Source organism: Micromys minutus, assembly GCF_963924665.1.
Source record: "Micromys minutus genome assembly, chromosome: 5".
Taxonomy (NCBI): Eukaryota; Metazoa; Chordata; class Mammalia; order Rodentia; family Muridae; genus Micromys; species Micromys minutus.
This window is the reverse complement of record NC_137974.1, coordinates 43,899,283-43,911,578: the sequence shown is the minus strand read 5'-3', so window position 1 is coordinate 43,911,578 and position 12,296 is coordinate 43,899,283. Positions and strand designations below refer to the sequence as shown.

Genomic DNA, 12,296 nt, shown 5'->3' with positions numbered 1-12,296 from the left:
GTTTGCATAGCTGGAGTAACGACAACCTTTATCAGGGCTTTTAGCCAGGCACTGGCTCATTCTAAATTAATAAAATCCAAAATGATACACCATGCCCATACAAACCACTTTGAGACCAATGCAGAGAGAGGGACATGTACTAGGAGTAGGCAAATATAGTAACCAAATGAGCACACAGTGGGGTTACTTTGGGAATTAAGCCTTCTAATAAAAACAAAAGAACAAAACCCTCTTAAGTGACACCAATCATTATTTGGTATGCAGGCCAAGCCAATGATAATCAATACTAGAAAGCTAATGATTATAAACTTGTGGAGTAAATGTTGGTGGTCTCCTGTCCCAAGCTTCTCGGGAAAAGAGTGGGAATTAAATGTTGAGCCCTGCTCCTAGAGAGCTGTTCTTTCTCCTTAAAGTCATAGGACCCAGCCCCAGCAAGCACAGATTGCTGTGGCAATGCCGCATGGAACTCATTCCATCGATGAGGAGGCTGTCAAGGACAGCAAGAGAAACCTGCTTGGATGATTTGGGGCAGTGGAGGCTCTTTTTGTTAACAAGTGTGATGCATCAACACTGTCTGGGTCTCTGCTATTAAACACTGAACCAACTCTATCTCAAACTTTAGCCCACAGGACAGGAGCAGAAGCAACTCCAGGAGAAGGTTGCTCACCACCTTACAAAGCCCAAGGATCTGCAAGGAAAGTGAAAAGAGGCTCCCTGCTCACCACAAAAGTACGGGCAGCAAATAGGTGGCAATTGGCTTGCTCTGAATGTAAGCATTGAACAGTAAGAGTAGAAGGACAGCTATAGGGACCTACACAAAGATGCACATATAGATATACACAGCAAGACAACACACACAGAGAGACACATGCACACACACAGACATACACAGATAGATACACACACACAGATATACACAGAGAGACACATGCACACACACAGACATACACAGATAGATACACACACACATATACACAGAGAGATACACTCACACACAGACATACACTCACACACAGACATACACACACACACACACACACACACACACACAAACACACAAAAATGCAATAGTACCCTTGATCAGTATGGGATATGTTCTGTTTCAAAACTCCCATGAAACCACAAATAATATTGAATTTTATGTATACACCAGTTTTGCTATAAATACATGATAAAAGTTTCAGATTAAGTATAGAAAAAATTAACAGCAACTATAAAGTTGGGCTTGAGAAACACAGGCCTGTAATCCCAGAACTCTCAATGACACAGGATGGAGATGCATCTGAGGCTAGCCTGGGCTCTGTAGTGAGACACTGTTAAAAAAGAAAGGTAATAAGTAAAATAGAATAACAGTTAATTGAATACAATGTATTCAAAACTAATATACTGTTTAATTTTTCAGTTTTACATTTTATATGTTGGCCTTTAGTTGACAATGGGCCATTAAGACCCAGGAAAGGAAAACCACAGGGAAAGGGAGACTTCTGTATGTAATATACATTAAAAACAACAACAGAAATGCATTTTCCTTTCTTATGCACCGTGATCCACAGTTCCATCAGCTGCCTTACAGGCTTTATCGCAGGCAGGTAGATGGATGGTCTGGAATTTACCAAGGGCTCTGTTCTACATGCTGGTCATTTAGAACAGGGAATGAGTTTCCCTACACGGTAAACACTGGTTATAACGCTGTCCAAGCCAGTCAGCCTGCAAGGCAGGGGAAATAACAGTAGTATTTACACTTCAGGGGGGAAAAAGTTTTTCTGAATCTCTCATTCTAATGTCTCCTCTGTCTGACCTTCCCTGGTCTCTAGGCACAGACCCAAGAGGGAAGGGGACCAGGCTGACTCTCGATCTGTCTGTTTCCTCTTCTGTGCTACCCAGAAATGAGTGTGTAGGGCAGAGCGCACTGCTCGGCTCCAGGACACTGAGGATAATTTGCTAACTTCTGCGGGCACTAAGCACAATAGTTGGCCTGATTTTTCTGAAATGGGGAACCAAGGCCAGGGATGAACTATGCTGTCAGCCTTGAGAGGAATGGGTTGTGGTGTTAATTAGCCTGGGGTTTGTAAACTCGGGCCTTCTGTCCCTTAAAATAGACATGAGTTCTAGCAGCCCTTCAGAGTTTATCTTTTTCGAGGCAGACCTCCACCTCCTCTAGCTTTTTAACAGGTCTGGAGGGCAAACTTAGAAGTTACAACATCAAGAGAAGCGGGAGCGTAAAGCCTAGTTAAGGAGGCCATTATTTCTGACAGGTCTAATTTACTGACACAGTTAATAGCTAATTAACACATTAAAGTGCTGAGGCATGAACGTATTTACTTAGAAGTTCTCAAGGTATAATTTATCGTTAGCTCTCTTGCAAGAAATGGCAAACACCCCCATTAGCAAAAATGGATGGCACATGGTTTAAAAAAAAAAAAAAAACAACCAGACTAAAAGAGAAGTTCAATGAACCACCAGTTCCTTCAACTGTGAAATTTTCAAACAGTAACTTGGACCAAATGAATTCTGTTGCAGAAGCCTTCAAGGTAACCCTTGAAAGCTCAATGGCTTCTTAATGCTGTGTCCTTTACTGCCACCTGCAAATCAGCAGCTTAGTAAGCTGCTGTGTTTAACTGGGAAGAACACAAGCCTTGGTTATATTAGTAGCTTGGTGTATCTGTGCGAGGAAGAGCGGATGCGCACGGCAGGCCGCTGTCAGCTCTCACACTCCCATCGGTTAGACACTCTGTGTCCTTGACTACCCAGCGATCTCTCTGCATCTCCGTTTCTCAGCTGGAAAACAGCAATAGTCACAGGGTGAATGGCAGGGGGCTAAGAAGCTGCCAAAGGATCCTTTCTACAGTGCTGGGATTGAATTATATGCAGATGTGCACGTCTGCTAACATGAGATAGCCCTCAGTCTAGACATGAGCTTTGCCACACCCCATGTCTCCCAAAGAGAAGTCAGGGGACAAAAGGGATTCCTCCAGAGGATGAGAAATCATATTGCTAACAGGACGTTCTGTTTCCCATAACACAAGTTAGCGAAAGCCTTCTCTCTTGGCATTTCTGATTTGGAGCCTATGCCTGGCTTAAGCATGGGAGACATTGGGTTGTTCTGGTCTGTAGCCATTAGAAACTAAAGAGAGGTGCCTTTCTTCTCCCACTTCAAATATCAGACCCAGCTCCCAACATACCTGCCCTGGAAATCCAAGGTAGAGAGAAGGCAGAGTTGGGGTTTGGTTGGGGAGGTGCTGCTCTGGAAAGTTCCACTTGTGGTGGGGGAGGGGGATCAACTCCCTTTCATGCTGGGGGCAGGGGGGGGGGGAGTAGCTGTGGCTGTACCATTGTCTTTTGTAGTTGAATATGCCAGTGTACCACAGAAGGTGAAGTTGAGGAGGGAAAGACTGATAGCTGTAATCGAGTCACCCTTTTCAAAGTTTGGTGTGGAAACATTACATCACATAGACAAGCAGTGGGCTCAGATTGCACCAAGACACAGAACAAGTATAGTGGTGTGACATAAACGAGAGAGAGAGAGAGAGAGAGAGAGAGAGAGAGAGAGAGAGAGAGAGAGTCAACAAAGAAGTCTAAACCGTCAGACTCACAGGGAATAAGGGGAATGCAGACCAAAAATAACAGTGACCCCACAGCTATAATGTGCAATTCCAAATGGCAACAGCAAACAGAGAGTGTCCCCGTCCTCTCGGTAGAACGCAATTTGGCAGTGTGAACTGGATATTAAAATGAATGCTCTTTCGGCCTGGCAGTAGGACAGTGCACAGAAACATACATGTGCGTGAAGAGGTGAATCTAAAGAATTTCAGTAAGGTAGTTGTAGCAGGACAAAGTTGTAAAGTGCCCAGTGTCCACTGGGGGTGAACGGCTGGAGTGGGCCATTCTATCCAGATCACCGAGAGCCAGGCAGCAGCTAAGATACGTTTTTCTATCTGTACCAACTACAATGACGTTATTCATTTTAAAACAATGTGGACTATATCATTTCCGGTTCTGAAAGTGTTTTCTAGTCACGTGAGCATGCCCATTTGCACATATGCATATGTGAATGGCATAGCTCACTTAGCTCAGTGCCTAACTAAAGATTTCGATAGTGAGGACTGTGTCCCGTGTCCTCCTCAGTACCCAGCGTGTGACCCACAGAACACCTCCATCCTCTCAGGAGACGCACAAAGGAAAACCTCACTGCCCTATACTCAAAGCTTAAAGGAGTGTTTCTCTTTCTTCTTCCTTAAACCCCAGCTCTCCTGAAGAAGGAAGCAGACTTATCTGTCAGGCTATCTCAGGCTACAATAGCATCACAAACAGAACAGTTCCAGAACATAGTGTGAATCCTGTGTTGCTGAACGTAGACCGCAGAAACAAGAGCTTGTCTGTTGTCTCCTGGATGTGCGCTCCACTGAGCACAGGAAACTCAGCAGCAATGCATGCAGTAAACTGTGCTCCAGCTACCTACCTATTTTACACAACAGGGCCCAGCCCAGGGTGCCACCCTCGTAAAGGCAGGCACCTAGTCCCATACACCAGCTTCCACTGCTGTATTGAGCAACAGTTTACTCTTTGTGGCAAGCACTGTCTTAGGGGAATCAAGTCTTCTATTTACCCAGCTATGCAAATAAAAATTGCAAGAGGAATAATAAAGAAAAGGAAAACCCGTCGGATCTAGAAGTAATGCAAGCTGCTCCCCTTACGTTTCTGCCGGAAACCATTTAGTCACTTGTAAAATCCTAGAAGAGCCTAGCAAACAAGCACTGTCCTGAATCGACTATATTCTGGACACCAAACAGCCACTTTTCTATGTCAATATATATGTGCAAATACACACACACACACACACACACACACACACACACACAGTCGAAGAAGACCCAGAACGACTGCTTGGAAGAGTGGTCACTCCTTTTGTTGATTCACGCTGGTCAACGATCCCTGCCCTCCGAGCCACTTCACCCCCATATGAGCAGTGACTACTTATTGCCCTGAAACTTAGAGGAAGCATGAAGCCCTTAAGTTTGTAGAAGGGATTTTTAGGAAAAACAACAAAACATTTCAGAATGGTTCCTTTCCCTCTCTTCTGTGCCTGTCTTTTCAAAGACTCAAGGAACCGGCTAAAGGGGTCTCAGGATCTCACTGGTGTTATTTTAGTGAGATTTTGGTCGTGGGGTGGCCAGCCTCTGCTGCCCTACAGTCCCAGACAGCGGAATAGTCTTGTGCTCCACAACTACCTGGATTAATTCTATGCTTCACCGCCAGGGGTTCCCAGGCTCAGACGACGCCCCAAGTGGACAGCCATCTGTGGACAGCAGACAGCGGGCATTGCAGACCCTCCCAGGGCAGAGTATAAGGCCCACCCTCCCCCACACACACACCCCGGCCCAGGAGTCCTACAGCGGGGCCCATAAGAGGACGCGCCCGCCAGGAAAGCCAGCAAGGGGCAGGGATGGGGATGGGGCCCCGAAGGGATGCAGACCATCCAGCGCCAGCATGGAGGGGAAGTCCTTGCAGTTGGCGACACCGGTGGAATCGGTAACGCACATCTTCCACAGGTTGGCAAAATAAGTGGCGGTGGTGATGACCGTGCCATCGATGGTGGAGACCTTCCAGTAGTCGGTGGGCAGCGTAGAAGACACCAGCACCCAGCCCGAGATGGAAACTACGAAGGCGATGATTTCCAAAGCCGTGCTAGCCATGCTGCCGGCTGCAGCCGCGTTCGCGCTGATTCCCGATCCAACGCCGGCGGCGCCCCCCGCGTGCCCAGCCCCGAGGCTCCGCCCCCGGTCACCGCCTTCGTCCCGCCCACTGGGCACTTGAGGGCGCTGGTGGACCCGCACTCACACCACTGCGGGTCAGGGCACCCAGGGCGCGCGGGGAGATCTGGGGAATACTCTTGGGTCTTCGCGCCCCCAACAGCTGGTCCGTCGTCTGCAGTCGCAAAGCTCTGGCCAGCGCTCTCCCGGGCCCCCCCCCCCCCGAAGTTACCAAATCTCACGCAGCGAGCCGCGGAAGCCGGCTCTTTTATTGGTACTGTCCAGGGACAAGCAGATGTGGACAGCCTGCTGCACCCCCCACCGAGCCACCCCACCCCCGACCCAGCCCTACCCGCGGCAAATAGCTTGGCTCACTGGGTGCCTTGCAAACGCAGAACAGAAACAGCTTTGGTGTGGCCTGAAAGGACACGGTACGGTAACACAGCCTCGCTTTGCTGACCGCAAAAGGCCAGTGTGCCTCGCTTGTTTGAGTGACCCTGTTTGACCAGGGAAGAAGGGCGTACTGGGGCTGAGACTGGCCTTACCCTTAAATTTCAGTTCTTTTCGGGCCTAGTGGTATGCGAAAAGTGGTAATCACATAGCTCTGGCCTAATTCTGAGGTAGCAGAAGAGTCCGGAGCAAGCTCCAGGGAGTCCCGTGAGGGTCTTTGCTAACTAAGGCACTAGAGGTGGGGGGCTGTCATTTGGCTCATTTCCCTCAGAGATACACACTCACGTTTGGGGAGTCTGGTCTGTGAGGGTTCTGAAGCAAGGGAAAGATGTCTATCAGTCTTGTGTGTGTGCATTTGTGTGTGTGTGTGTGTGTGTGTGTGTGCCTGTGAGTGTGGAGGTCAGAGAGCAACTCCTGGTATCATCTACTTTGTTTTGGAAGCTTCAGGAATCCCCTTTGTCTCCCTCCCCAGCATTACATCACTGGCCTTTGACAGAGGTGCTGGGATCTAAAGTCAAGGCTCCGGCTTTGCTGATTGCACTACCTCCCCAGCCCTCCTCCACTTTTGTCTTTTTATCTTGCTTGTGTGTGTGTGCATGTGTTTGAGAGTATTGTGAGTATGTGCACATGTGTGTGTGTGTGCATGGGTGTATATTTGTGCACAAGTGTGAGCTTGTGCACAAGTTTGCACAGGTATGAGTGTGTAAACGTGTTTCTGCATAGGTGTGTGGGACTTGTGAGCATGTCTGTATGCATGGGTGTGTAAGTGAGTGTGAGTGTATGAGAATATGTGTGTGTGTATGTGTGTGTGTGTGTGCTTATGGGGTGTGTGTGTGTGTGTGTGTGTGTGTGTGTAGATCAGAGGTAGACATTAGATATCAACCTTTATGGTTGTTCACCCTATTTTTTGAGACAGGGTCCATCACCAAACTAGGAACTCAGCATTTTGGCAAACTGGCTGGCCAGTGATCTCTGACATGCCACCTTTCTCTACCCCTGACCCCACCCCAGTGCTAGGAATTAAGATGCACTCTGTGGTCCTTAGCTTTCACAGGGGAGGTGAGAATCTGAGCTCAGGTCCTCCTGCCCTGACTGAGCTCCCCCCCCCCAACCCCTACCAGCTTAAAACAAACAAACAAACAAAAAACCCAATCCACATTTCCCACCTAATTGAAGAATAAACTCATTCATTCATCTTTTTTCTGCTGTCTCAAGATAAACACAAAGATCAAGGTGTCCTTCCAGCTCCTGAGGTCACAAACCTGGGCATAAACGAGAGAACAAAGACACTGGCTTCATTCTGGGCTTATTATTGCCCACTTAAAGTTCTCACAGTTCTTGGTGTGACCTTTCAGGATCTGCTTCTTGCCAAAAGGAACCAAAGGTCTACAACATATAAATCAGTCAGCTACAGAGAAGCAGGCTCCTGGCCCAGCTTTGCAATCTCCACACAGAGCTCCCGCGGCCCATTGTGAAGAATGTAACTGCTTGTTGCCTTTCTTTATTTTAACCAAGTGAAAACACGGTGAGAGTACAATGAGTGTGTGGCCATGAAGCAGGTGCAAAAGTTGGATGCTGAATTACTAAAACTTGGGTTTGGAAAGGACTAGAGATGATGAGTTCTGCTCATCAGCCTATTTATAAAATAGTATTAAGAAGACACCCCACACCCCAGGACCCAGGGTTTAACAAGACATCTATTACTAGTTTGTTTCAATGGCCCCTTTGGAGACAGTTTCAATATTGAACTTAAATCCATCCCTGCCCAATTTCTACCCAGTACTGCAATCTGAGATCTGAGGAAACAAAACACATCAAACTCTTCTCTCTCTCTCTCTCTCTCTCTCTCTCTCTCTCTCTCTCTCTCTCTATCTATCTATCTCTATCTCTCTATCTCTCTCTCTCTCGGCTATCTCGGCTATGCATCCTCAGGTAGGTGATGTTCTTGCATGTGCAGTCTTATGACTGTAGAAAGGAACGTGAGGATGAGCGTGATTTGGTCAGTGGACGGCAAACATAGTTACCTCCTGTTCTGGCCTTGAGCTCACCTTGTCCTGGTGTGTTACTCTGGGTTCACTAGTGGGTCAAACTTAAGAGCAAAGTTTGGGGAGCCTGTTCCTTATCATTTCCTGTTTACTCACATCAGCACCCCTGGAGTAGTGACTGCAAAGTGTCCTCTGTGCTTTTTTATGATCTGCCACGAAGCACTCCCATCTCTGGGTTCCTGCCCTTTGTCTTAGTTTCTTGTCAAATCTCTTCCTGAACCCCATTCCTGATCTAATTTTGTATTTTGAGCCTGCATAGTCTCTAGTTGAAATTAGTATTATCCAAATTTTTTTTGTCCTTGATCACAGGCTATTTTTTTTTCTGTCTTGACAATTTGTTAAACCATTTCTAGGTTTTACTTCACACACACACACACACACACACACACACACACACACACAAATATTTTGATCCAAAACTATGTTTAAAGTTATTGGTAGACCTCTAGTAGGTTTATGCTTACCAAGTGATTAGTTGTAAATTCCCCAAAGGCATACTTTTAAAGTAATGACTGTGGAAATTGTTTTCTCTCTGAAAGTTTAAAATGTAATATACTTCTGCCTATTGCACTTGGGAGAAACAACCCACCAGCCGTGAGCTATGCAAACAAATCTTCCAGAAGCAAGAAATTCTGAATTCCAAAGGAGAACTCCATGTACCCCAACCCTGCCTTACCACATCACCCACTAATGAGGCCAAAACCTCCAGGGTAGCCTGACTTTCCAAGTTCCCAGTATAAGTCACTCTAGGGACCTGGATGCCTAGAGGCAGAGAGACTCATGAATATGTGAACAAACAGTTTAACATAACAGATGGTGTGTATTAGGGAGAGAAAGAAGATTAATCTCTTTGTTGAAAACTTAAAAATAGAAATAGCCTATTACTAGAGAGGTTACGACATAGTTTTAACCTAAAACAAGTGGGAAGTGCCACAAATAATCCATAAATTATGTCAAGCCGGCAGAGATGTTAGTTCCTGAGCCAGGGTCGTCACGCCTGTGGACTTGACTGATGTTTTTTGCTCTTTTATTCTTTGCCCTTGCTATGAGATTGGACAATGTTAAGCTCCCCAGACTACGTTACATATGTACTGGAAAAAGTTACTTTTTATTTATTTATTTATTTATTTTGGGCCATCAAGAATGGAAAAATACTTTCTTTATGGCTAAAGACCAGTAGGCGATCAAGCATTCAGTTTAGATGTTTTCTACCTTCAACTTTCAAAAACAATGTATTCAGAATGTTGTAGATGGTACCATCCTGCAGAAAGTGAGAATGGACCACACAGAGGGTATTTAAAAAGGAAGGTAAATGTCTTGCATTGCTTTAAGATTAGTCGTTCCAAAGGACTTTTCAAAAGTCTTTTCACCAGGAGTCAGCAGTCTGGCACCCTTGTGCCACACTATTCTTAAGTATAAAAGTGAACTTACCAAGAAAATAGCTTTTCCTCATTAATTCAGTGTAACATCTTAACCATAACTTGCTCATTACAAAGTATCTTTTTTTTCCTACTCCATGAAGCACTAATTGATGTATAAGTTACAAATTCTGCTTGAAGAAATTTTATCCCCAGAATCACAACATCCTTCCCACTTCCGAGGCATTAGCATTAAAAGTGATTTGTGTGGTGTTATTGTGGTCATTAAGAAAAAAATAGACGATACCCCCACCCCCAAAGCCCAGTTGTTCAAAGGGAGTGAAAACCTGTTTGGCCAACTGAACAGGGAGATTTGCAGAAATTCTTTACTTGAGATTCAGTTCGCCTGCCAAAGAACACAGGTGTGCCTTTCAGCACAGCCCAAGGATTTTCCAAGCACTGAGTTTGGTTTCAGTATGCATTAGGTCCTTCCTAGATTCCAGTGAGGTGACATGCTGGAAGCCCTCCCTGAAAGTGTTATCTAAGCTACTACTTAGCAACTCTAAGTGTTGTTACAAAAACCTGTTAACAGAGGCACTAACCACAACTCTTATCTAAATAGCTTTTCTGTGTTCTTCTCCCTAACACTGGTCACTCTTGGTGTTCCATGGAAGTTCTGTGAGAACTACTGTGACAAGAGAAGTCAGGGGATAAACACTTTATCCAGGCACCACTACACACACACACACACACACACACACACACACACACACACACACACGTATGTAGTCACTGCACTCACTTTTGCTCTGTTGCAAGTTGTAAGCACACCAACAGTTTTGTCTTTAAAAAAATTTTTGTAAGCCTCTGAGGCTGGACCATCAGGATGTTTCCTGGGCCTGTTGCAGTTGATGCCTTTATCATGAGACTTGCTTTCCCGGCGTCTGCTTGAAGCACTTGTTCCCATTCCTGAGACGCGCTGGGAACATTTGGGTTCAGCAGCTCACAGCTGAATACCCTTCCTGTTTGAAGTGCCTCTCACTCTGGGGTACTAGAAACTCCCAGGGTGAGTAGGTTTCCTACTGTTGGTCTGTGAGCATAAGATGTTCTAACTCAGTTCACTCACCCACGTAGGGCCAGCAAGGAAGTGTTTATTTTTCTGAACAAGTCATTTTTTTTTCTGACTTACAACCTCTTTATTTGTAAAATGAAGGAGTTTCTAGGATCACCCCACCACTTCCAACACCAAGGCTTCGATCTGATTAACCAGAGATAACATCAACAAGAAAAGTACCAGGAGCTTCCTTTGGCACCCTCACCATGGCGCTCTCTAGCCCCACCCCCACCTTTACCATCACTCTCTAGCCCCACCCCCACCCTCACCATATCACTCTCTAGCCCCACACCCTCACCATCACTCTCTAGCCCCACCCCCACCTTTACCATCACTCTCTAGCCCCACCCCCACCCTCACCATCACTCTCTAGCCCCACCCCCACCTTTACCATCACTCTCTAGCCCCACCTAACACCCTCACCATCACTCTCTAGCCCCACCCCCACCTTTACCATCACTCTCTAGCCCCACCTAACACCCTCACCATCACTCTATAGCCCCACCCCCACCTTTACCATCACTCTCTAGCCCCACACCCTCACCATCACTCTCTAGCCCCACCCCCACCTTTACCATCACTCTCTAGCCCCACCCCCACCCTCACCATATCACTCTCTAGCCCCACCCCCACCCTCACCATATCACTCTATAGCTCCACCCCCACATGTCACTCTACCCCACCCTGTGTCCCTCACAACACTCTAGCCCCACTCCCACCTAACATCGCACCCTAGTCCCACCCCATATGTTTAAAGGAAGTTGAGGTGTAGATGGGGGTGTATGGTGTTGCTCAGAGCTGGAGATGAGGTTAAGTGGGTAGAGGGTTCGCCCAGCATGCAGAAGTCCCTATAGTCAGTCCTCAGCATCACAAAAATCCTGGAATGATGGCCAAATCTGCCTCCCGACCCAGTCTCAAAAAATAGAAAAAGAAAATAGTATCGATTAGATATAGACCGACGGTAAATGGATGTGGATAAATTATTTTGCAGATTTTAAGCTAAAAGGGCAAAAAGTGTTGAGCTGCCAACAAAGAAGAAGTTGGTGCGGAGAGCTAGAGAAGAAAGAGACCAGGAAGCAGATGGGAGGGGACCAGGGAGGGGCCAAAAAAGTTAGGAGAATGGGGAGAAAAACCAAGTTCAAATGAGAGCAGAGATCCTTTAGATTGACAGAAAAAAGGGAAAACTCACAGCTCTGGATTAGAGATAATTCTCTTCAGGGTGTGTCTGTGTGCATGTGTGTGTGTGTGCATGTGTGTGTGTGTGTGTGTGTGTGTGTGTGTGTTTGTCTGAGACAGAGACACTGACAGGGACAGAGAGATTACCCCTGGGCAGTAGTAGCTAGACACATATCCAGCTCTGTCCTACGGTCTACAGTCTTTATTGGGAAATTGCCCCTTGCAACCCAGGTAATAACTCATTCTCTGCCCACTAAGTGTAAGAACAAACACACAGGCCTGACTTAAGTCAATTCCAGCTAACCCAACTTAGATTTTTTTTTTTTTTTTTAGGAAAAAAATTTGTTTTCCCAAGTAGAAGTATTTGAACAGGTGCCCGGCACCCTGACTTAATTTCGGCACG

At 46.3% G+C, this 12,296-nt stretch overlaps 1 protein-coding gene across 6 annotated transcripts in view; it reads right to left on the bottom strand.

Annotated features, from left to right (window-relative positions):
- CLDN10 (claudin 10) overlaps positions 1-12,296 on the bottom strand; it is a gene marked incomplete at both ends in the record, with an annotated part of 80,893 nt that overhangs the window by 13,369 nt on the left and 55,228 nt on the right. For 2 of the 6 annotated variants that reach the window (XM_080917387.1, XM_080917390.1), the window contains one exon: positions 5,474-5,693. The exons of the other annotated variants lie outside the window; for them this stretch is intronic. In XM_080917387.1, the coding sequence (XP_080773513.1) occupies positions 5,474-5,693 (220 nt within the window). Of the gene's footprint in view, positions 1-5,473; positions 5,694-12,296 lie in introns of those variants that run through there. 6 annotated transcript variants of the gene reach the window in all.